This window comes from Gobio gobio (assembly GCF_949357685.1).
Source record: "Gobio gobio genome assembly, chromosome: 8".
Lineage (NCBI taxonomy): Eukaryota > Metazoa > Chordata > Actinopteri > Cypriniformes > Gobionidae > Gobio > Gobio gobio.
Window position 1 is genome coordinate 12,085,144 of NC_137114.1, and position 26,837 is coordinate 12,111,980.

Sequence of the window (26,837 nt, forward strand, 5' to 3'; positions counted from 1 at the left end):
ATGCCAACATTTCCCCTTAACTCCTTAAGCTGCATGAGCACGTGGACGGGTTGAAGCACTATTTTTTAGCACGAGTGTAATGTTTGTTAATAGATATTACCAATTTTGTTATTATTATTAATGTATTATTTTGTTAATACATATTACCAATTTTATTTGAGATAATTTGATTGTCACAGGCTTTTATGTGGTTATCCTTAATCAGACAATTAAAACTGCTGACAGAGAACTAGAAGTATCTTTTTATTACAAGGTACGAATAATGTGACATGTTTGTTTCACTACATTTATGAAAAAAGAAAGTTGGAAATAAAAACAGCCACAAACCAAAGACATGCTCATAAAAATGATCAAACAAATTTGAATAAACTAATGTTTATTGACTGGAACCGTTTAAGCAGTCTACAGCAACCCTACGGCTCTTTTTAAGCTTGTTGTACAGTCATTTGCTTCAATACTTCACAAATCAGGAACTAAGATGTAGAGGCCCGTATATTTACACCTTCATAGTATTTCAGGTACAGAAATTCTCAAGACAGTTTAGAGGATTTCTGTCACTGGTGCCAAATGAATAGCCAAATGAGAAGGTAGAAATTTCAATTTCTTTATGACCTACAAAACATGTCTACAAAAATATTGGTTCCCATCACTACACGTCCCTGAACACCCACAACAAATACTTCCTGTGCATGATCTGACAAAAAGACATGTCATGTGTTGTTGGCAGCAGCTCATTTGGCTGGAATGGTCCCCAAACCCAACAGTATGGTGTTGTTTCATTTACTGGTTTGATGCAGTAGTATTGGCCCAATATACTGTTGTGTTCATAATATGTCTGTTTCTCTTTTTATGAACACTATAGTAGATGCTCTACTCCTCATTCCAATGTCAGCTTGTACAAACATAGTCTAGTAATATATGCGTATGTTCTGATGTATGTGCACAGAGCACCATTCCATTGAGGAAAACATTACTGTAGCTACATATTAAAACAGAACAAGAGAAAACTATAAAGAGACAGAGTGCACATTTGAACAGAATATTTGGGTTAATCAGTCAGCTATCTAGCATACTTTTGTCTTCACACACACACACACAGACACACACGCACGCACGCACACACACACACACATACACAAACACGTTCATAATCTTTAACAAATGACAAAGGATATCTGATTAAATACCCCAGACTGTTTACTCAGTGTGTACAGGTGTTCTCCTGTTTTGTCCTGTTGCCCTCTGCTGGCTGAGATTAGTGCAATGTCAAGACACAGATGACCAACTAGGTTGCTCCTTGTCTTCCTGTGACTGAGATCCTCCTCCATCTTGTACCTCTCCTCCCAAAATTCCCAACTCCACATCAGGTATGTCTTCTTCTGGCAGAGCAGAGACATCATTCTCGCAGAACATACAATCCTACACAAACACATGCAAGAGTTGTTAAATTGTACTTTTACTCCTACCAACCAGACTCAGTGTGACGTTAGCATGTCACTAAACTAAGAATACTGGGTGAAATATTGTGTCAACACTTTTCAGTACTAATTAAGATTTCTAAAGAATATTTAGGTAATCTTAATGCATTCTTATCCACAAAATGCAATGCAATGCTGCTGTACATTTTGACCAAAAAGAATCATCTTAAAAAGCAGTACAAGTATTGAGTCACGTAGGGCTGTGCTATATGACAATATGTCTCCACGATCTGCCTTTATCAAGAGATTGTAAGTATCATGGTACATTGCATATTCTATAAGTTGCAGTTAATTGATAATCATCTCCATTGCTGTTACACCCACGTGACAATAATGTTCTTGTCATCACAAAAGTTTATTATTAGCATGAGTTTTAGAATGAGCTAATCTGAAGGCCACACAAAGTGTGGAGGTCTATTGACTCTGCAGAAAGTTGGCGACTTCTGCGCACCATGCTGACCCCGCTCTGTGATTATACGTGGCCTCCCAGCCAGCAGAGCCATGTGGGGCCCAAATGGGTTTGACCTGGGCTATCTAAGTGGGACCCAACTAATTTTGCACCCAGTTTCCATGTAGGCCCCACATGGATTTGCCCAGATGAAATGAACACTGCTTAGTGTGCACACTACAGGCTGTTTAATGTAACACTTAATCAGTGTTGGAGGTAATGAGATAATTAAATGATTGAATAATGATTTTGTATTAGTGAAGAACACCTGCTGTTAACAAGCAGAATCACTGAAGGAAAGAGAAACACAAGAACTACTTCCAGCCACAGCCTTGGATGAAATCAACTGAAGATAAAATACATTACATCTCTCAAGATCTGATTAAACAACATTAGCTTCACTTATTACTAACCAGACTGACTTTATTTCTGTCAGACGTTCGTATTAAGAAGTTCGTATTAAGAATTAAGAAGAGGCTTAGATGTTGATTACTTATTTGAAAGTAATAGTTTGATTTGATGTTACCATTGTGGCGATCAGTGTGTGCTTTAGTCAGGCTCTTGACTTTTTAACATTAGTTTTTCTCTTGACAGCTGTGTCTGTTTGTCATGGCGAGAACAGCAAGAGAAAATATAATCAGGTGCTGTTAGCTGATTGATAATAAGAATATAATCATCATATAATGGCTTAACTCATTGATATTATGTGGGAGGTTTATATGGGTAGTTTGTTATTAATTCTGTTTTATTGTTATGATTCTACAGCAAGAGAATAATAGAATTTAATCAGAACATCAAAAAATTTATAACACACCATTTACATATTTTGGGCTCCTGTGAGTTTTACTCGCACACAGACATCAAGAATCAGCAAATGAATCTCAACAATGGTGACATGCTTCATGGTGCAATGCATTCTGAGTGCATCATACGAAACTTATCCATGGCTCCCAGAATGCATTGCACCATTGAAGCACGTCACCATTGTTGAGATTCATATGCTGATTCTTGATGTCTGTGTGCGAGTAAAACTCACATGGGCCCTATGTAAATGGTGTGTCATTTAATGTTCTGATTAAATTCGATTATTCTCTTGCTGTAGAATCAGAACAATAAAACAGAATTAATAACATACTAGCCGTATGAACCTCCCACATAATATATTGATATTATGTGGGAGGTTCATACGGCTAGTATGTTATTAATTCTGTTTTATTGTTCTGATTCTACAGCAAGAGAATAATCGAGTTAAGCAAATATATAATGATTATATTCTTATCATCAATCAGATTACAGCACCTGATTATATTTTCTCTTGCTGTTCTCGCCATAACAAACACAGCTTTAGAAAAACTAATGTTAAAAAGTCAAGAGCCTGACTAAAGCACACACTGATCGCCACAATGGTAACATCAAATCAAACTATTACTTTCAAATAAGTAATCAACATCTAAGCCTCTTCTTAATTCTTAATACGAACTTCTTAATACGAACGTCTGACAGAAATAAAGTCAGTCTGGTTAGTAATAAGTGAAGCTAATGTTGTTTAATCAGATCTTGAGAGATGTAATGTATTTTATCTTCAGTTGATTTCATCCAAGTCTGTGGCTGGAAGTAGTTCTTGTGTTTCTCTTTCCTTCAGTGATTCTGCTTGTTAACAGCAGGTGTTCTTCACGAATACAAAATCATTATTCAATCACTTAATTATCTCATTACCTCCAACACTGATTAAGTGTTACATTAAACAGCCTGTAGTGTGCACACTAAGCAGTGTTCATTTCATCTGGGCAAATCCATGTGGGGCCTACATGGAAACCGGGTGCAAAACTGGCTGGGTCCCACTTAGATAGCCCAGGTCAAACCCATTTGGGCCCCACATGGCTCTGCTGGCTGGGCTGCATGCCTAGGTGCTTGATTTTATACACCTGTGGCCATGGAAGTGATCGGAACCCCTGGATTCAATGATTTGGAGGGGTGTCCCAATACTTTTGGCAATATAGTGTATAAACCCTACAGATTCATTAGACACTACATGAAAAAAAGGAGAACACAGCATCTAGAGCATGCAGTTACAGAACAGTTACAGTTACTTGTATACTACAAGTATAGTATTGTATTGTATTGTATAGTATTGAATGTCAGCACTTGGATACTGTAAAAATACAGTAGTCCAAATGGAAAAGCCCAAAAGATCAAAGAAAACAAAATAAATAAGCATGTTACAGTACACTCAAAAGTGTTGTGCAACTGCAAAAATCTAAGTCAACAGAGATTCGTTCTGCCTCAGCATCACCTCTTCGTGTTGGGTCTGGCCTGAGGACCACATCACAGGCAATGTCGTCTCTTGCCAGGCAATGGGAAAAACCCTCTAGTGTGCCCGGATCCAGCCTTGACAACACTGTCCACACCTTGCTCTTTCTTGCCCTTATCCTTGTCCTCCTTGTCCACCACCTCTTACTCTTCCTCCTCTCTTTTGTTCCCATCCATTGTTGGTATCAACATTCAGTGCACCTGTGCACTCTACACACAACGACTCAAAATTGTTCACACTTGTTTCTAATGATGTTATCAAACTAACTGTAAAAAAATAAGCCAGTTCAAACAATGACAACTGTTTTAGTTGTGTTTAACTTTTGCCTATCTGTGTTTAGCGCTTTGCAACACAAGTGCATCACAGTGCGAAAAGTGTTTTAGTGAACTGGAGTGTGTTTAGAGTCTAAATGCTTGAACTTGTTGAAGGTTTTGCAGATAGAGTGGTTTATTTGACAAATGGAAATAATAAAGAAATAATTGTGTACTGTACTGAACCGTACCGCTCGGTGGACACAAGCTATTAAAAATACCTGTTTATCGTCCGCCTCTACTTAAACGGTCTACCATTATTTTTTCTTTGATGTTTTGTTACCTTGTAAGGCTAAATTTTAAACAGGGAAATTAGTTTGGCTGTACTGCACAGTAAGCTGCAAAATAGTCTTAAAGCCAACACGAAAAAGAATCATTATAAGATATTTTTCCATATCGCTCAGCCCTAGAGTCACATACCATGACGTTGATGGCATTGGGTAAGCCTCCTCTCCTTATCCAGGGGTGCTGATCAATCAGTTCTCTACGTTGTTCTGAGGTGAAACAGGGCTGGTTCTTCTGCATACGCCTTAAGCGCTCCCGATCTTCCCCCAGAACCTTTTCCGTGTCCCTGTCCCATAACACCCACACTCTTACGACAGAGCTTTTCTGATGAGTAAATACACTTTAAGGAATAGTTCACCCCGAAATGAAAATTCTGTCATCATTATTACTGATTGATCCGCTCAGTTACGATGAGTTCAGTAACAAAATGTTGCTCTCTATTGAAAGTCCATTCCACCAAAACATTCAAGCATCAGAAAGTTAACAAAACATTGTAAATTCACATACATAGAGCACTTTATATACTGTATGATAAGAGGAAGTTCAAATGTGCTTAGCATGTTTGGTTCTCGCACGTCAAGCAAGTACGGTTGAGCTGCCATATTCAATGTGTTCTACATATGTGAATCAATGTGAATTAAAAGCCTAAATTAAAGGGGCCTTTACATTTTGCTTATTGGGTGTACTAGAATAGTTTAACATGCTTTAAAGTTCAAAAATCATTATTTTTCACATACTGTACATTATTGCAGCACCTCTATTCCCTGTCTGAAATGCGCTGATTTCTACAAAGCCCCTCCTTTCGAAAAGCTCAGAGTGCTCTGATTGGTCAGCTGACCCAGTGCACTGTGATTGGCCAAACACCTCAAGCGTGTGTCGGAAATGTTACGATAATCTTGAGCTTCAGCTTCCAAGACTTCTATGCAATTGTAAAACCAACAATGTTGTTGGTTTTACCGTATCAGAGTCAGATTCTGAAAATGTGAAAGATCAAACAGATCGATCTTTGCATGCACAACTTGAGCAGAATATTTCACAGTGATAAGTAGTCTTTGTGTACAGCCAGCGTTGCACTTTTCCAGGTTCAGGAAGCTGTACTGTAAAATACGCTGTACACAAGCAAACTTGTGAGTTGTACTGCTCAGGAACAGCTTTTATTAACCACTGATTCCTAATTGAATCCATTTTCGGAAGGCCAAACAAAGTGATTTTGCTTTCACAACACTACAATGTCCTTGCGTATGCCTATGGGAAGGAATTTCTGATAACACGTCTGGATCAGTGGTCTCTGTTAGAATAAATTCCTTTGTGAGAGACAAACTAACTGTAACTTTGCAGATTTCATACATGCACAAACAGATGTATTACAAACTAAAGAAAAAGGAAAATATTAAAAGGCATCATATGACCCCTTTAAAACGGTTCTTCATATAAAAATGTATCTTGTGTCTTTTCAGAAGACTTGGATTAAACCATTTGATTCATATTTATTACTTTTACAATGTCTTTATGAACTTTTGGAAGTTTGACCATTTTGGTGGAATGGACTTTCAATGGAGAGAGAGAAATCTCGTAGGTTTCATTAAAAACATCTTCATTTGTCAAAGATGAATGAAAGTCTTATGTATTTTAAATAACCTGAGGGTGAGTAAATGACAGAATTTAAATTTTTGGATCATCTATACCTTTAACACCAATTCCCTCTTCTCCCAATAGCAGACAGAACTGACACTCACCTTGGCGGCACTTGATAGTTCATCATGACACAGTCATCATCATCGGCCATAAGTCTACATTCTGGGTCTTGAAGAACATACTTGGCAAGATTCTGCTCCTGTTCCTTCATTATCTCTTTGCTCTTGTGATTGTTCTCTGAGGAGTCCACACTGCCAAAATACTTGCTTGTGTTGCTTCCTGTAACACAAGAAAAAATGAAAATAATATTCCAGCCTGTAGCTCTTTAAATACTATCATTTATAATGTTCTAATTTATGATGTCATGATGATCTTGTTTTTGTATAGTTTTACAGGCTTGGATTATAATATGTGGTAACACTTTACTTAAAGCCTTTATATATATAATACATTATAATTATGCCTTGTAATGCACCTCATAATGCATTGTATGGACTCATGAATAATTTTAATACAGTTATAATACATTATAATACTTATCTATTCATTGAACACACCTTTAGAAAGTATAATGCATTAAAACACATGACAAACAACCAATTTCAGATGTTACAAGGAATGTGCAAATATTATATTGCATGTTAACTTTGGTTACAATTCATTATGAAAAGATATAATGCATTTTAACATACATTATTTATAATGCATTATACATAAAGGCTTTAAATACATTGTTACATTATATTTATATAGTATTTGAATCCATTTCTACTAATAAACCCATATTTAATATTTCCAGCATAACTGCAGAGAAATATAAAATTTATTTAAATATTGACATGTCGGCAGTGTGCAAATCTAGAACCCATCTTGGTGATTTCTATGTTGTTTATCCTGTGCGAATTGAAAATAAACATTACAGATGTCCACCGTAACCATTACTTAAACACATCGATGCAGCACAGAGCTTATTTTAGGTCAAGCAATCGCCTGTCAGTAGTTGTCGCCCTCTGGTGGTCAATGAAGCCACACATTAGATGGCTTTACCTCCTGCTGGTAGTTTAGAAAAGCAACTGCAATCTAGTCACATTTGGAGATCGGAACGGCATTAACCACCAATTATTACATGGAAAAGTGATATGCAACTGTAATTGCAGCAACTATAGGTGGCTTGGACTGTTTCTAAGCAATATACTTGCTTGTGTCTTTACATCACTGGTGTAAGACAATAGTTCTACACACAAGTGCTTTAGGAAAATGTCTTGAGAGGTAACAAAAAAAGAATAATGGTCCAGATTGACCACTTTGGCCCCTATTTTAACGATCTGGTCTGAAACGCATGGCGCAGGTGCACTTAGGGGGTGTCCGAATCCACTTTTGCTAGTTTAACAATGAAAAACCGTGCATGGTCCAAAAGGGTTGTACTTAGTCTCTTAATGAGTCATGGGTATGTTTTGGGCGTAACGTGCAATAAACCAGAGTCTCATCTCCCATTCACCTCGCACCATGGCGGATTCGCAGTTTACATGGCGGAAATCCTTTAATTTGTAATATTTAAAAATGTTTGTGCGCTGCTGCCCTGTGTTTGTAATAAGCAGAGTGTACGCACATTGTGCACCCCCCTATACACTGTAAAAAAAAAAAATCAGGTCTCCAATTGAACATTTTCAAGTGAAACGACAAATTTTTTAGTTGGCCAAATTGAATTTCTGTGAATTAAATTGCATCAATTCACAGAAATTCAATTTGGCCAACTGAAAAATGTAGATGTGATCGGTCACTTGAAAATTTTCAATTGGAGACTTTTTTTTTTTACAGTGTAGGTGCACATTACTAACGCGTCCTTTAAATAACACAAAAAATACTGTGGCATTGACTTTAGACCAGGTTTTTGTTGGTCAATGACGCAGTTGTTTTCAGTTTCTCAAAATAGCAATGCACCAACAGTGCGCCTGAACACACCTCGTTTTCAGACCAGCACGCCCATGGGCAAACAGATGGACGTGAGTGCATTTGCTATTTAAACAGCGTGGCGCTGGACGTGAAAATGATAACTGCGTCATGCTGAAACTAGCAAAAAACACTCGCCTGGCATCGCATTGCGCCGTATGATATGGCCCTTTGTGTCAAATCAGTGGTCTGCTGTAAATGATTTCTTACATAATGTATGATGACAGCCTGCATGTGCTTAGTATTTTTTAAATAAGTTAAATGTGAAGACCTGTTCCACTGCTGGAGGTGTTGCAATCATTGGATGTAGAGCCAGTAGATGCTGACATGGCAGAACCTGTGCCGGAATGAGAGTCTTCCTGCAACAACAGTTCCAACTCGCTGCTGGATGAGGAGTGGTCCCCACAGGGGCCACCGTTACCTGAACAACATGCCTGGAAGAGCCGGAGCAAATCAGGAAAAGGATGGAATTCATCAAGTTCATGATTTGCAAGGTGTGTGTGTGTTCTAAATGTTTCATTTGTTTGTAGCCCTTTACCTGCTGTAAGTCCTCCATTGCAGAAGTGCTATTGATGGATGTGTTGTTTTTGTCCTGTATTGAACTGCAGTTACCCTGGGTGTGAGAGTCCTGCTTTTCCTCCAACTGAAGCAGGTCCAGCTGCAATGGAGAACTACAGCGAGACTCAAACAGTGGAGGGGAGTGAGGGGGTGGCAAAGGAGAAGGACACTCTGTAGACTCAATGACGGAGGGTTTGGGGTCAGATGTCATTCCATACTGGAAATGTGTCTGGGGTGTAAACGCTGGCTGCTGGGAAGTAAAGGAGGTGTGGGATTGAAAGCACTGGTGATTATTGCAGCCTTGAGAGTTTTGAAGGTGCTGTGTGTTGGTATAGGCTTGTTGTGGCTGAAGTGCGTGTTGGCTGGTGTAGACTTGAGACTGCAAGGGTTGCTGGGGCTGAAAGGGCTGCTGGGCATTGTAGGCTTGCTGGGTTTGAAAGAGAGCACTGTAGGTTTGCTGAGTGCCCATCTGTGGCAACATAAAACTGGGCAAAACAAAAGCTACAACTGGCGTGACCAATGGGGTAGTAGGATATGCAGCCACAGAAGGCGTGGCCTGAGTGCTCTGGGACTCTGCTACTCCTGTAGGGGCTTGGGGCGGGGCAACAGAGGGAACTACAGGGTAAAGAGGGTACCCTGGAACCACTGTGGGAAATGGAACTGAAAGCCCAGACTGGGATGTCTCGGAGGGGGACCAAGATGTCTGGTTTAAACCCTGCAAGGGTGGGAGAGGTCTGTGCTGAAACGCAGCATTATCCGAGGAATCCGGATGTTTTGTTCGTGGTCTCTTTGACTTTTTGGTGCGCCAACTTTTCTTGGTGGTTGCCTCTCTAACAGGGGCACCCGGTTTAGCTTTGGATCCATGAACCCCTGAAGCTGCCAAAGAGGCATAGAAAGAGACCAAAAAAAGTGGAAAATTAGTGTCGTGTAGAGAGTATTCTATGGGCTATTTCTAAGAAAAAAACTGCATATAGTGCAAATATATATATATGTGTGTGTGTAATGCCATTACTTTGGTCTTTAGTGTCACATGATCTTAAGAATTATTAGATATATAAAGAATGATTACTATCAATGTTATTATCAATGTTGAAAATAGTAGCTGCATATTATTTGTGTGGACACGTGATCCATTCTTTTCAGGATTCTTTGTTTAATAGATATAGTATGTGGTATTATACAGTCATGATTAATTGGAGCTGTTTGCTGCCAGAAGTAAAGATCCAGATGTGTTTTATCCCTGCCAGTGATAACATGCATGTGTTTTAATGTTTACATACCCTCGACAGTCTGTCCTCGGTTTCTTTGTGTGCTAGGTGGGTAATCCTTCTGGAGGGCTTGACCATTTTGGAGTTCCCTGCAGCGACTGAGAAATGCTTGCTCTTCCTTCTGTGTGTGTGCCGCCAATACCTGTTTTGTGAGTCCCCGCTTCTTATAGGCTTCTTGCTCCACTGTGGGTGGGGAAACCACAGGTGCAGAAGGGGCTGGGCTTTCTGCAGAATCTTCAATGATCTCTGCAAATAACAGTCAAATGACACCTGATGACACAGCACAGACAACTTTAACACAAAACTATTTGATCTTCCTCTCAACACCTGCATTGTTGTGGTGGAAAGAACACTAGAGGTTCCCCATATTGTCTTCACTTGAAGATATCTAACATTTTCGTGCACGACGATGTCTGCACTGAGATTTTGCTAGATTTTATTTTAAAAAAAATGTGCAAGCTGAGCTTGTGGAAGAAATCTGTTGCTATAAATAAATTTACCATATCCTACTTTAAAGAATCAGGTCATTTTCATTTTTGGGTGAACTATTCCTTTCTCACCCCAAGGCCATCCAAGATATTTCTTTTTTCAGCCGAAGAGAAATTAAGGTTTTTAAGGAAAACATTCCTGGATTTTTCTCCATCTAATGCAAGGGAATGAAGCTCACTGTAGTCTATTTTTGATGGTCCAAAATCCATATGTAGGCAGCTTCAAAGTAATCCACACAACCCCAGCCGACAAATAAGGGTCTTGTCCAGCGAAACGATCAGTCATTTTCTGAAAAAATATTAATTGATATACTTTTTAGCTACGAATGTTCGCCTCAGCCCAGCTCTGCGATGTTCGCGTTAACAACCTCTTGCTTGACATATGTTGAGAAGGTAATGTGTGATGTAGGTGGCAAGAGTCACCACACTGTTTACAAGGAAAACGTGCAAAGACTACATGTCATGATCCTTCACACTGATCCTTCACATTTTGAAGCCTCCTCATCAAGTTCTTTTTCCATGTACTTGGGTTCAAAGAGGTAGGGTTGGGTGAAAAACTCTCTCTCTTCTTTTCCTCCAACTTCAAAATCGTCCAACATAGTTGTTTTGGACTGGTTTACCCCTTATTTATCAGTTGGGGTTCAAAATCCAAATCAGTCCAAAATCAGTCCAAAATCCATATTAAGGCAGCTTCCACACGATTACTTGGAAACTGCCTTAATATGGATTTTGGACATTCAAAAATGGACTATAATGCATATGATGCATCTAATGTTCACTTGCATTAGATGGAGAAAAATCTTGAAATGTTTTCCTCAAAAACATAATTTCTCTTCGGCTGAGGAAAGAAAGTCATATACATTTTAGGGGTGAGTAAAGAGACATAGGGCTGAGAGTAGCTAGCGCTCTCTAGAGAACTTTGTCCATTCAGGGCTACGCAAAATGGCGACTTCACTGTAAGGGCACCCGCGGTGTATGTAGATAGAAAAGGCTCATTCTAAGGTAATACAAACATAACGGATCATTATGTAAGGTCTTTATACACCACTGAAAACATAGTTATGTACACTATAATGCATTTCTGTCAATAGATCCTCATAAATATTACACACTGCACCTTTCAATAAAATAAATCAGTTGTGTAGGATTAATCATTAATTAAAAATGCTGTGTGTGATGCATTGGTACCTGATTCTGGCTGTGTTTTCTTGTCCCCCACATGTACAATTGTGCTGCTGTAGGAACACTGAGACACCACACTGTCTGCTTTGCTGGGCAGGTCCAAAGTAGATAAAGGTCCTCCCACAACACGACCTGGGGCAGGACATGATGGAGCCTTTTCATCGGTCTTTACAGACATAGATGATGGCGCCACTATACCAAGAGAATCTAAAAACAAATACAAAAAATTAAAATAGTGATCGAAAGAAGTATCTTTGTTTATTTATTTATTGAAACATTTGCCTTCCAATGTTGTTTGAAAAACAAAGGCAAAATATGAGACTGTACCATCAGAGGCTTTCTTGTCCTCGTCCGAGTTTGAGGAGGTGGTGTTTGAGGAGAACTGGTACTTTCGCTTTACTGTGTTTGGGATGTTACAGCCATCCAAATATCTGTGAGATACACAATTCACAATTGCCTACATATTCAAACAGTACTATGCTTACATCTGAAATGTCTTCTACCTTCCAGACGATATAAATCAATGAGCATGCACTCATCAAGCTGTATAAAACACACACACACACACACACACACACACACACACACACACACACACACACACACACACACACACACACACACACACACACACACACACACACACACACACACACACACACACACACACACACACACACACACACACACACACACACACACACACACACACACACACACACACACACACACACACACCTGATGACACTATCCAGACAGCTGATTTGCTGGTACGAGTACATTGTGTTGTCCTTGAGTTCCTCCATTGTGGCCGGTCCATCTCTGATCAGCAGTGCAGAGTCTTTTTGCTTTACAACAGGCGACCTGAGCCCTGCTAAAGACACAGTGCATCCTCAAACACATAATCACATGAACATTTAGACATTGTAATACTGTAAAATAAGTGTTACTCTAGGGCAGGGGACCTCAAGTTCAGAGGCCAAGAGGGACAGATTTAATACTCAACATAGGGCCACGAATTACAATTTACATTATAAGTTTACAAATGCCGTTTATTTTCTAAGTCTTGCAAGACCTTTAATGGTGTTCCTATTTAAAGTGTCACTGAATGTGGAAATCATTAAAAAATATATAAAAGACAAAGTATCCTTCTATATTATTTATGCAAACATTTGCATTCATACTCAGATTATAAAATAAAAAGTCTTGAGCAAATAAACTTTAAGAAGTCTGAAGAGAATCTGCATTCTATTCTCAAGTAATTTCAGGTATGACTTAGCTGCTCTAAGACAGTTAAACGAGAATGTTGCTTTGACTTTATTACTGTACTATACAGGCACACAATAACACATGCACACACGCACGCACGTGCACACACACATACTCACTGTCCAAGGTCTTTTTCTGTTCCGGTTTGGAGGAGAAGCCTTGCTGCTCCTGAGCCTTCAACATGTGAACCCCTTTACAAATCTCCTGAAATGACCTCTGAAAAACAAGTTTTTAGATGGTCAGGAGTGAACACTTGAACTAAAATAAATATATAAAAGTTAGTGCATAGGAGAATAGTATTCAGGGAAGAAAAATACTATTATATATCAATACGTTTGTCTTTGTTTAAGAGGGTTTTAGCACCATAAATGACCATAAAACAGTTTCTATTTAAAAACATTCATCATTAAATAAGTGGGAGTTCTGGATGAGTATGTGTGTTGAGAAAGAGAATTACCGGTTTGCTTTTGATCCCCTCTTCCTTTCTGCTATTTTCATTGCTCCCGTTCCCACCGTTTGCTGCTTTTCCATTTCCATTACTGTCACTAGAGGACGCTATGCTCAGCAGATGCTCATGGGAGCCATTGCTGCCATGATGACTGCCATAACTACTGGACCCCATACTGTGGACCGGCTACGAGACAGAATTACACAGTGCATTTCATTTTAGACTTTAAACTGAAACTAGCAACTGTGCACTAGTGCACTAGTCAACCAATAGAAAGAGACAAAAATCTGATCTACATGCAAGATCTGTCTTGGTTCTCAAAAAAGAATGTCAAGGCAAGACTGAAGTTTGCTATTCAACACCGACATTAGAAACAAGAACAGGACAGATAAGTCAAAGTGGATTTGCTTAACCACAATTCCAAATGTCATGTTTGGAAATGTTGGTTCAGGTGCGTTTTCTGCTTTGGGGCCCCGCAAACTTGTTATTGTAACGTCAACAAAGAATTCCACATTATACCAAAAAGTGTTTGTGGAGAATGTGAGGCCATTTGTGGAAACTTAAACCTGACTTGCTGTAACCCATCAAATTTAAACTGCCAAAAATGACAGAAATCAAAAGGCCAATGAATAGAAAAGTATCGAAGAGAAGAGAGGGTTTAGTTGTCCAAAATAACATTACTGTCTTTCTCCAACCTCCATACAAAAGCATGACATCCTCTCTTTGCAGTATGCTACTAGTGAGTGAAAGAGAGAGAGAGTGTGCCTGTTATGCGTTTATGTGTGTGAAATAGAGTTTTCACCTGTAGAAGCAGTCTGTGAATCTGTTCAGTTATTTCCGGTATATCTGAATCAATGATCTTGTCCTCTGTTAAAGCAGGAGCTGAAAACACATCCTCATTCATCGGACCCCTACACGTAAAGTATATATCAAAAAGGAATCACAAAAATAAAAATAGATGTTATAGCTACTAGAGTAAATAAAAAAACGTTCTTGTATAGGCCTACATAAGCACTGGTGAAAACTCACATGCGAACTTTGTGCCGTCCGATAACATAGGACACCTTGCGGCTCCATGGGTTCACAAAGCTACACCAGCTCGTATCTAGAGTAACATATTCTCCATTTCTCACACAGAATCGGATAGAGGAGTGATCAAATGGCTGACCAACAAACTGCAGAACTGCAGGAGAAAGAGAGACAATTAGGAAAGCAAGGACAATACTGGGTGTATGAGCCATTCAATTGAATTAGCTAATGTCAATATTGTGACACCTGCTGGATAAAGAATGTTATGCATATGAATAGTTGTTTAAATATCGCATCCCTAGTAAATGACGTAATTGGAGTTGTGGAAATGTGAAAGACGCTAGCAGATGGAAGGTTTTCAATCGTTGTTTACAATAAGTTTGTTTCATTGGATAACTGTCATTGTACTGATTTTTTTCTTCTTTTTTTGTGAATAAACTAAACCATTATATCATACCAGCAATTCACTGTAACGGCCTCCCACTTTAGTCACTACAATATTATGAATATGATTGGATGCAGGCAGCATAATTCCAGTTATTGGTAGTACATAATGATAGTTTAGTCAAACATAACTTTATCTCTCAAAGCAAAAAAAAAAATATGAATAGAGCTAAAAGGAGAATTCGCCTGTCTACGTTTCAGGTGGACATTTTACCAAAATAAACACATCTCTATTGTGTTTGTGTATGACTTTGTTTCCTTACTTTTCCGGTGCACTGCCAGCATTCTAGTTCTGTCACTGGGATGCAGGTGTAACAGAAGAGGTGTACCAATCAGGTCCTGAGGCAGATATCCTAACAGAGGCACTGCCCTGCAATGCAAGCAGGTATTAGGTATGCTTTTTGCTTTTATCCTACCCTGATTTGCAATCCTTATCCTTAACATTTAAGGCAGGATACCAACATAGCTAGATAAATTCCATTCCATTTAATATTTTTTAAAACATTCACATCAAGTGCTTTATCCAAATTAAATGGCATAGGCTACCTCAGTCGTTGCTGTCTTGTTAAGACAAAACTTTGTTATTTGGAGAAAACGGTTATTTAAAATTGACTCTCTCAACCTCTTTTCCCCAAACAGTGGTTTGCTGGAACTGAGGCAATTGTCTCCTGAATCTCTTCAGTTCTGAGATTTAAAAATGCAGCATTACACCACCTGACAAAGTTGCCAAACACAAGGCCATGATGTTTGTCCTAAAGAGTTTTTGTTTTAACCAGAGGAAAATTTTAAATATGTAATGACAAATCGCTGCCTTATTGCTGCAATGTAATCAATCTTATATGATGCATGATACAGTACTTGCAGTAAAAAGAACAGACAACAAACTAGCCTAATATTTTATTCAATCATAGTTAATATAGACTCAAACCTTTCATCAACATCCTGAAACACGCAGTTTGGTGTGTGTGTTGTGGTGAAGATTCTCTTATCAGATGGAATTCTTGGTGCTGCAAATTAGAAAAATACAAAGACAACTTCTTTTATTATCCTAATATTTGATCATTAAATTGATCTTCGCCAATTCATAAAAAAGAGCTTGAAACATAACCACATGAGGGCAACATTGCGTGTGATTACCTTCGTATCCAGAGTGAACTCTCTCAGCCAGTATGAGGCAGCAGAAATGTTCCTCAGAGAGCTCAGAATCTTGAACCTTCATCAAATATGGAGTCATCCTGAAGGGATAGTACTGCAGATCTGCTTCCTTCTCTCTACCACCACTACACACACACACACACACACACACACACACATACAAACATTTTAAAAATAATTTCTAGTCTTGCGTCACCAGCCTTTTGACACTGCTAATAACACTGCTCTACTTCACAGCTTAACAGCCCACTTAGGGCCAGTTTTTTACTAACAGCTTGCACAAACCCTCTTTTGGCATTAGCATACATCACTGGTATTAAACCTCTGTAAAAATGTATTAAATAATGACACTTTTGCACTTACAATTATGAAAGCTTAAAATAAATTTCTCTGACCTGATGCGACAGAAAAAGGATTTCTCCTGCATGAACTCAGTGGATGACGACTCTGAAAAACAAAACAAGAAAACAAAAGAGATGAATGTGAAAGAAATGGACAGAGATAAGGAGAATGAGAAAATCTCCTCACAGACCCAACCATATATACTGAAGACAGAATTTGTCAGTGTTTAAAACTGTTTTGTTTTGTCTATTTTACCTATTTTACCTCAAACCAAATATTGTAAAGTTGTGATTCTTCCAAATAAGAGCTGGTTGGTTTGGCTCAAGGCTTAGATTTCTTGGGGAGAAAATGAATGGGAAAAAAATCCGGAACCAAGATCACTGAAAAAGGGGGTGGTCACTATTATGTACTGTGGCAGGCAAAGAGGAACCTTGTGTTTAGAACTATTTGAAGAACAAAACGAGATATAATTTTACTCATACTTGACCTCAAATAAGAGATGCCCCAATCCAATCATAAGAATTTTAGAATTGTTGGATTCAAGATTTTCACTGGAATTACTGTTCATTTTGCTGCTATTTTATCCATATACACTGCCCTGCCAACAAAAAAAACTTGGATTTAAATAGGTAAATGCTTAATAGTCTATGATTGGATCATTATTGCAGTGATTTTTGTGTTTCTAGTATGTTTGGCAACAGTTCTTCTAACCCTAATTGATGGAGTGTGTAGCCTTTAATTTCTTAAACAACCATGTAGGAAGACACATCATAGCCATATTCCAGGATTTATGATTTAATTTCCATCAAGAGGTGCATCAATGTTTGGTAAAGATCTTGTATTGACAATGTAAGAGCCAAGCACAAACTGTCGCCAAACATAACATGCTAGAACCATAATAATCGCTGCAATAATGATCAAATCATTGACTCTTAAGGTCTATTTAAATCCAAACAGCAACTTTTTTTTGTGGCCGGGCAATGAATATTACAATATTGTTTGTCACTGGCTGTCACTTAAGCATTTACCTATTTAAATCCAAGTTTTTTTTTGTTGGCTGGGCAGTGTATATGGATAAAATAGCAGCAAAATGAACAGTAATTCACAGGGTAATTTACCCAGTGTCAAATTGAGTTCTATTTTGCGTTTCATGCGCTCGAACGGACAAAAGCAGACAGAATTATGTCAAAATGCCTGTTTTTGGCGAGTATCTTTGTAAGCACAGACCGCATCAGGTCTTAAAGTGACAGTAGCCTAATATACCTGCTGCTGTCTGTCATCAATGTTAATCAAAGAAGAAAAGAAAATTACTCACTGCTCTTGACCCATCAACTTTTGTAGCTTTAATAAGGATTAATCTATACTTATTTTTAGGGCTGGGCAAAAAAAATAGACTTTTTGATTAATAGTTTTTTAAAATGTGGTCGATTCAAAATCGATTCTCAAAGCCAAGAATCGATATTTTTACCCCGGGGGTTTCCAGTTGATCCTGCCCGATATCGCATATATGCTTGTCGTTAAGATAAAATCTAATGGCAATCGCATCTAAGGAAGGCACGCAAATAACAGAGATAGTGACGAAATATAATGCATCATCCGGAGCATGAATCAAAGCTCAGATGCCCCTGGAGGAAAAAGCCTCCATAAAAACGGACAGAGTCTGAATGACGGTTGGCTAAATCGCAAGAAATGCTTGTCCTTTACTGAAAATGGCTGAAAATCATCCAATATCCTTTTTATGTTTTAGAATAAGTGTATCAAAATATCCATAAAAACTAAATTGTATTGTATTTAACATAATTGTATGCACTTGAAATATAGAGATGGGTTCTGTTTTAATGTAGGCCTACCCAAGTGTACCTAAAATAAAAAGAATTTAATATACAGCTTTGTGGCTCTTAATTTCTTTTTAATTACCCACTTGTAAACTAATGTTCACTGTTCTTTTTTATAAATATAGTAGGCTATTTGAATTAAATCTATATTCATTGAGTTGAATTGAAATTGAATCCAGAATCGAAAATCGAAATCGAATCGATTTGAGAGCTTGCGAATCGAAATCGAATCGAATCGGAACATCTGAATCGATACCCAGCCCTACTTATTTTATACAGTGAAGACTATGCAGTGTTAGGGCTGTGTGATTAATCGTAATTAGATTAGTAATCGTAATCAGATTAATCAGATTAGAACCCCAAACCTCTGGAAAGCATAACAAATATTCTACCACCAGACCATTAGGAAACATGAACATTAAATGCAAATCTATGTATTTATTCACTGACATTGATTGGGAGGTTCAATGTAATGAAATTATAATGTATTACAATGAATTGCTATTAATTACAGAAAATGCATGATTAATAATTTTTTTTAATCCATTGACAGCACTACAATAGTGAGTATATATCAGTTCAGTGCACTGCACATCGGTAGACTGACCTGTTCCGGTGCACATGCTCCAAGATGGAAGTCTGTATGGAGTTGTAAAACTGTAGAACACACTGACATCACGAGGTGCCAGAAACTCCACAAACTTTCTGTCTTTGAACTCATCCTTTCGGCAGTTCAAGATTCCTGCAGCTTGTTCCGAAATGTACACGATTTTCCCCGTGATCAGGGACACCGCAACTGCAAAAATATCCTTCACACAAAAAAACACAGAAACAGTTTCATACATTGCGTTTATGTTCTTCTGTCACATAATGAGGTCAGGAACTGAACTGTGCCTATGTCCAGCTGCCAAGTTCAACTAAACCACCAAAATGCAAAAACCTGTTTTATGGTGGACTTAAAAACATGAAACGTAAGCCAATTTTTAAAAATAAATATATAGAAATTATACAATACTTCCCAACAAGTCTTATTTTAGAGTAAGAACACTGTTGTATGTTATAGATTAATCTGGGATCTGGGCTCTGCATATGCAGTCCATCACATGTAGTCTAGGACTATGCAAAGATGTTTATTCCCCCGGTTTCAAAGACAAAGATTAATCCTAGTCTCAGACTAAAATGCATGTTTGAGCTGTTTTAACTGAAAACAACTCACAATGACAGATCTTAAAATATGCGCGTTTATAAAAGCTACTTAAATGTCTTTATTTAACTAAGGCCTAATCCTGGTTTTATCTAAGCCCTGTCTGTGAAACCAGGCCATTGTGTTTTAAATGATTTTGACAATGGGACACTTAAGGCCTTTGCACACTGAGTCCGAAATTTTCGCATGCGTTTTTTCGTATTCATAAGGTTTACAGGGACTTGATGTGCTATAATTATAGGTGTGATATAATAATATTTGTAGTATTTTTGATACAATAATATTTGTATATGTAGGTATCTGAGCACTGGCGATTCATTCACCACCATTGCCAGCAGTTTTAGGTTGGGCATCAGCACTGTAGATGGGAAAAACGGATGCGAAAAACGCAGAAAATCGAACCTGTTCCGATTTTTTTTTTGACGGACGAAAGTTTCGGAGGCAGTGTGCAAGCGTAATTGACATAACGTGAGGTCGAATTTATTTTTTGATGTGCGAAAATTTCGCATGCGAATTTCGGACTCAGTGTGCAAAGGCCTTTATGTTTGCAGAGAGTTTCTGAGCACATGAGTAAGAACTGTTTAAAGGTGTGTGTGTGTGTATGCAACTCACAGCATTTTTGAGTGTATATTCTGAGGTAATACTGTTTATTTCTTCAATGGTGTATGAGGACACATCCAGACCTGAGGGCTGACTGTCATTGATCATAAGCATCTGATAGTACTCTTCATTAGCTGCAAAAACAAAGAAAAACATGCAAAGCTTAAATATACGGATTCACAGACACATAAAAACTGTAGAAATTAATTTGTTTGTGGTTGTCTGACCTTTTACTTGTTTGATGCAGCGCAGGGCGTATCTGAGAGTGTGAAGTGTGCTTGCCCGGCCCTTGCTGCGCTTGTCGGGAGGGAGGTGATATTTCAGCTCTTTTAGGGACTTAAAAAGCTCCTTCTGAGTCTTAGCCTTTGCTGACTGTTCACTACTGCAGAGACAACACACATGCAAAATGATAACTATTAATCCCACTGTACTTAAAGGGGTCACTGCAGTTTTACAATATAAAACAGGAATTAAGACTCCCTCACCAGTCCAAAAAGAGGAGCTAATTGACTGAAGTGGTTGTATATGTCGTATTATAGCTATTTAATGACTGTGGTTGTGTTACCTGCAGCCGCTGGTTGATGGGTTGTCTTGCTCTGAACTGATCAGGCTGAAAGCATTGTTGCTACTGGGAGGGGAAAGACTTTGAGAGTTTGAGCTGTAGAAGAAAAATAAGAAGTGAAGAGAACAAATATAAGTGAGACACACACACAAAACAATTGGAGAGGTCAATTCAAGTCACCTTTATTTATATAGTGCTTTTTACAATGCTGATTGTTTCAAAGCAGCTTCACAGTGTTAAACAGAAAAATAATGCAACAGAATTTGATTCGGCTGTACAGCCACTCTGGAGAAAACCGTGATGACATCCAGTTCAGTTCAATTATCATATAGTGACAATGCGGGCAGATCAGTAATGTAGTTTAATATTTAGTGTCCCCAACTGAGCAAGTCAAAAGTCAAAGGCGACAGAGGCGACGGTGGCAAGGAACCAAAACTCCATCAGGTGACAGAATGGAGAAAAAAACCTTGGGAGAAACCAGGCTCAGTCGGGGGGCCAGTTCTCCTCTAACCAGGTCAGGGTATTATTATCAAGAGCTTACACTGTAAAAAATGATTGTGATTTTAAAAATGCTACGGTGAAAAACAGTTGATTGGTTAACAGAAAGTTTCCGTACTTTATATGGTGAATAACTGTAATAGATCTAACCTTACATTTCATTTAATTTTACAGTAAAATACCGGTAAATTTACAGTTTTTAGAAGTGAAAAAGAACAAGTCATTGTGTAATTTACAGTGAAAACCCGTAAATTGACATTCCCAGAATTTCCTGCGTGACACTTCGCCTTTGATGTATTTTCATTGCAATAACTATGTTTCTTCTTTGTTTTTTCTAATCACTTATGTACATTAGGGTTTTATGTTACATCTGATGTTGTTAAATTAATGTTTATTGCATTTTTTTGTGTGAATGACACTGAGCACCTTCTATATATTAGTATTGTCCTCTTAAAAGCTGCTTGTGATGAGCTTTGATTCATCACGTGATTCTCATCACCACAGTGATTGGTGGTTGTCCGTATATTAAAACTACATAACAGATATTAGTATTTCAATAGGTTGGTAATTTAATATTATTTCAGTTAATGATATATGTTTTTTTTACCGTAAATTGTTTACAGTGTAAACATAATCATTACAATATAAACCTTTAAATTATATGGTTTTGAACTGTAAAATAAAAAAAATGTTTAACCGTAATTATTACATTATAAACCTTTAAATTATACGGATTTGAACTTTAAAATAAAAAAAATGTAACCGTAATTTTTACTTTATAAACCTTTAAATTATATGGTGCTGTCCCTAAAAACCTAAAACGTTACTGCCGTATTTTCTATGGTAAAGTTCTGGCAACCACAGCTGCCGTTTTTTTACCGTAAATTTTACGGGGATTTTTTTTACAGTGTATATAATGCTTTATTCTATGTTAGACTGCTTGTTTTGTCAAGGCTCTCAAAATAAAGGGAGGAGGAAAGGACAGAGAATGCCACTTCTTTACACCTTTTTTGTTATCTTGTTGGAAATACACAAAAAAATCACTTTGCCTATATAATAAATAGTATTCATTGAACAAAAAGTGTTTTTACAAATTAGTATATAGAGTTCATTTCTGTTATTAATATTTGCATCACACACACACACACACACACACACACACACACACACACACACGCACGCACGCACGCACGCACGCACGCACGCACGCACGCACGCACGCACGCACGCACGCACGCACACACACACACACACACACACACACACACACACACACACACACACACACACACACACACACACAAACTCAGGGCTTCAATCACTTTGGTTTTAGTGGACACATGGCATTATTGGAATTGTGAAATAAATGTTAAAATTACTGTATAGTAAAAATGTAATTATAATACAAGTTTGTTTTATATTAAATAATAATAATAATTATTATTATTATAATATGCAATATCACTCAAGCAAGCATGCTGTTGTCTAAGTGCAATAATGTGCACACTGAGAGGGGGCTCATGCGCCTGAAACACATCCTTGTTGTCAAGCCCTAAATATTCCTGCAATCGTTCTAGTCTTCGTCTTGTTGGTAGAATGTTTTAAAGCTACACTGTGTGATATTTTCCCCCATCTAGCAGTTAAAAGGTATATGACCATCCAGTGAATATTAGTTTCTCTTCCTCTCAATTCCGATTTTGTTTTAACTCCTACGGTGGCCGATTTAGTCCAAGATTAATATGGCTTCCAGTTCAACCTCGTCCACATTCGACATGGTGCCATCGAGTGTTAAAACGCGAAAGGCGAAGCTTGAATTTACGGGTATGTCCCTCTTTGGCTGATGTACTTTCAAGATGGAGGGGCAACATGGCGACCCGCATTCAAACCCATTACCCGTATGTATTTTCAATGGCATATTATAAACTTACGAGAATACTTTATTACTTGAAAGAAGTAAATATACATTAATGAGCACATATATTTTTGAAATAACTAAGTGTTTTTAGCTAAGAATAAACTAAAAAAGTTACACAGTGTAGCTTTAAGGTAATATACAGTTCAGATTTTAAAATAATTTCAAGTTAAATCAGTATCGAATGTATACATAATTTATTTGGTGAGAAGCTGTGCAATAGATGAGATCACTGTACATTCTCCCTGACCACCCCATCAGAATGTATTTTTTCCTATAGTACAAACAAAGTGGAAAAGGAGGATGCTATTTTGTTTTTTGCTATGTTTAACAGAACCAAGACATGCTGTTGTTGTTATTATTGCATCTCTGATTCATCCATACTTGCGTGAGTGCCAGCTGTTAAAGGGGGGTCACACTACACTTTTTGTTCCATTGACTTCCATTCATACGCATGCAAAGGCATCAGATCGCAAACGCAAGCTCATTCCAAAGTTCAAGCCTGGGGAACTCTGAGCTACGAATTTGCATCATGTGAAGATGTGTGCCCAGTAGAAGATCGATACGTCAAGGTGTGACATCATTAAATAAAAAAAATTATATTTTTGCAGTAAAGTCAAATAGATTGTATATTTTTTACATTTTGAGTGTATTACTATTTGTTATATGCTGAATTCATGTTAATGAAAAAGACACTGCAGTCATATCACGACCGTTGCGATGTCCAAAGAAATTTTGCATGCTTAAAGTGTGACTGCGGCTTAAGTCGTCGCCTGTGTTGTAAAGTGTTCACTATTTTGGGGGGCTGAGCAATAAAGAGAGGGGTGTGTTTGTTTGGGTGTCGATTTCACTTTCAACAGCAACAGTGTTTCACAGAAACGTTTACTGCACCGTTAAGACTTTTTAATACTAAATGAATCTCACCTTTTGTTACTCCCTGATGATGCCATGGTTCCATAATCTTTTCCGTTTCCACTGGAACTCCCCACAGACTCATTTCCGTGGGATTCATTACTTTGCGACTCGTTACTGTGAGATTCTGTGCCACTTCCACTGGAGCCGTTTCCACCCATCTCCATGTCCTCGTGTGTTTGAGGTCTGGGAGACGTGGGTGGGTCATGACTGCTGTCACTCCCCTCAGAGGCCCCGCCCATGCGGTGCAGGTGAGACATGGAGCCACACAGGGACTCCGGCTCCCCCTCCTCAGACGCTCCTCTGTACATGTAGGGCTTAGGCTCTGTCTCACCTGACATGGACACGGTGGAGCTTTACATTTCAGGTCAAACGTCCCCAGAACACATTACATTCTCGTAGCTGTGAAAAAGACATATGGTAAGATATTATATTTATTGATTATGGAAGTCAAAGTGATAATATTGATTATGTGAGTCAAAAACTTGATGTTAATTTTTCTGTCTTTATCAATTAATTCATTCAAAAATACATTAAAATGCAATTCATTCAAACAATGGCTTATACACTGCTTTTATAACAAGCATGTTTTTACATTTTCAATTAAAATTAGTTAATGACAGGGTGATACAGACCCTCATGACTGTATAAATTAATAAAGAGCTGTTCCAAAAAAAAAAAGTTCTTTAGTCAGAATGGACAGAAAATTCTCACTGGCTTTATTCTTCATGCTTAATGTGTCATTTGTTCAGAATCTGTAGTGCTCATAAAAGTGATAAAGATATTGTGAAAGACATGATGGGTTTTTCTTATTCTTACCCAATGAGACCATTTGTAGAATTACTAATTCATATCTCTGAAATATCAAAATGCTCCTTTGTCGATACTTTTAAATGTAGTATTGTCTCTAATTAAAAACACAATTTGAAGTTGATCAAAATCCTGACTTTTTAATGAAAAAACCTTGCAATAAAAATATTGCCATTGTTCTCCCCTACTTACTTGATACTATAAATAACCTTTTTTGTGATGTTCATTGTGCAAACACTACATATTAATTTCAACAGGTAGATATTTCACCATTAACAAACATTTTATTTCATATTCTTAGGTGTGCTGCTGGAGTAAGAATCAAAAAATGGGCAGCATTCATTAACAAACCTCCAATTGATATAGTTCCAGTCAATCAAAACCTATATGCCAAACAAAGGCAAACCTCCAGCTACATATTGTTGTCTATTACTTTCTATTTATGGCTTTATTTTGAGGCAAGTATTTTTACTTTTTGCCGTGGGAATGTAACTATAATAATAATAATAATAATGATATATATATATATATATATATATATATATATATATATATATATATATATATATATATATATATATATATATTTTTTTTTTTTTAGTGTTCTTTATCTTACAGATGTAGACTGCAATTTACTAAAATATGACATTAATAATATTATTAATATACCAATGCAAATATAATGGAGATAAAGACTATGCATGAAAACATTAGCACCGTTTTTGAATATGGTTTTACAGATTTAAACACATTTAAACACACGTTGACCTGCGATGCACTGCACGGTACACTGACACAGTTATGTAAAAGTCGTGCTACCACCGATACCGATTCGTTTTAAAGATGCTCTTAAGTGACATGCTCCCAGTAATACGGAAAAACGCGTATAATATAGTGTACATATTGTATACATAGTGTATTATAATCAGTACACCTCAAAAACATAGGAATACTAAACAAAACAGAACGATTTAAATACCTGCGCATGCGCAGTCCGCGAAAGGTTATGCAACAGTTCTTGTTTGAATGTCTATGTTATAAAAAGAAGTAGTCTAAAGTCACTAACCTGCAAGAGCACGCTTTATCCACGTTTAATCCCAGGTATTTGGTCGTATCAATGTTTTCCAGGGATACTTTTGTCAGAGTGAGACACGCAACTATCCCGGCATACTGTACAATTCCTCACCGCCGGTCCCGATTACCTCTGAAAGCAGTGGCTCACGCGCCTGACCTCAATCCTGGCTCCTCCCCTTCCACTTTCCTATTGGCTGCTGCACAAGGGTTCCCATGGAAATCACCGCTGAGTGACGTCAATCCACGCTCATTGGTGTATGGCTCCGCCGGTCTCTTTATGTAAACTGCACGTGGAATCCCACGCTGATGTTATGTCGTGGAAAGTGGAGTAACCACATAAAGTTCAAAACTACGGTGCCGTTTCTGCCCTATATGAAGAGAAAATATGATTCGTTATTCCGAGTACTAATGTACTTAATTATGTTAACCTCCTGGGTGCCATTATATTTTAGGTAATTTCTCTGACGCCATACATGTCACAGTTTTAAGTCTGTATGTCCTGTAAGAGCACATTCAGGGCTTTTCGGGGATACCAAATGTTTTGAGGTTTCGCCATGAAAAACTTCTCCTTTGGTAAAATTACTGAATGATCATTTAAATCTGACACATTTTCAATTGGAAAATTGGAAACAACATCTCAGGAAAATGTCAAAATATGACTTTCTTTTACAAAAGGTCCTCAACCGCGACTTAAAGCATGTTTATCAGGCATTTTGGGAGACACAACAAGTGAATAGGGAAAGCAATTAGCTACATATCAATGTTCCTATAAAATATTAGATATTATTATGAAATGTTGGCAATTATTACTCCCATTATTACACTTCTT

General features: G+C 37.7%; 1 protein-coding gene across 4 annotated transcripts; it reads right to left on the reverse strand.

The window, feature by feature from the left end:
* Positions 1 to 221: 221 nt before the first annotated feature.
* Positions 222 to 26,180, reverse strand: LOC307130720 (period circadian protein homolog 2-like). 4 transcript variants are annotated; one of them, XR_013817076.1, is made up of 23 exons: positions 26,001 to 26,180; positions 24,137 to 24,526; positions 20,806 to 20,898; positions 20,468 to 20,622; positions 20,253 to 20,374; positions 19,044 to 19,245; positions 16,655 to 16,706; positions 16,242 to 16,384; positions 16,033 to 16,111; positions 15,368 to 15,474; positions 14,661 to 14,814; positions 14,434 to 14,542; positions 13,641 to 13,817; positions 13,303 to 13,399; positions 12,653 to 12,785; positions 12,242 to 12,345; positions 11,921 to 12,121; positions 10,257 to 10,490; positions 8,957 to 9,846; positions 8,690 to 8,852; positions 6,570 to 6,747; positions 4,969 to 5,157; positions 222 to 1,419 (listed from the first exon to the last, which is right to left on the reverse strand). XR_013817076.1 is itself a non-coding variant. In XM_079823845.1 (23 exons), exons 2-23 carry the CDS (start codon positions 24,463 to 24,465, stop codon positions 1,267 to 1,269), a joined length of 4,032 nt encoding a protein of 1,343 aa, XP_079679971.1. In that variant the 5' UTR covers positions 24,466 to 24,526; positions 26,001 to 26,149; the 3' UTR covers positions 222 to 1,266. The 4 variants fall into 4 exon arrangements, 2 of the variants coding, with proteins under 2 accessions (XP_079679971.1, XP_079679970.1); XR_013817077.1 differs by having other exon boundaries at positions 8,957 to 9,852; positions 12,653 to 12,788; positions 26,001 to 26,149; XM_079823845.1 differs by having other exon boundaries at positions 4,969 to 5,119; positions 8,957 to 9,852; positions 26,001 to 26,149.
* Between the last annotated feature and the right edge of the window lie 657 nt (positions 26,181 to 26,837).

Excerpts from the sequence above, each read along its gene's own strand:
- LOC307130720 (XM_079823844.1), bottom strand. The coding sequence starts at position 24,465 with ATGTCAGGTGAGACAGAGCCTAAGCCCTACATGTACAGAGGAGCGTCT. Across the intron at positions 20,899-24,136 it reads TCATCAGGGAGTAACAAAAG|CTCAAACTCTCAAAGTCTTT; the intron begins GTGAGATTCATT and ends TTTCTTCTACAG. Across the intron at positions 19,246-20,252 it reads AATATACACTCAAAAATGCT|GATATTTTTGCAGTTGCGGT; the intron begins GTGAGTTGCATA and ends TTTTGTGTGAAG.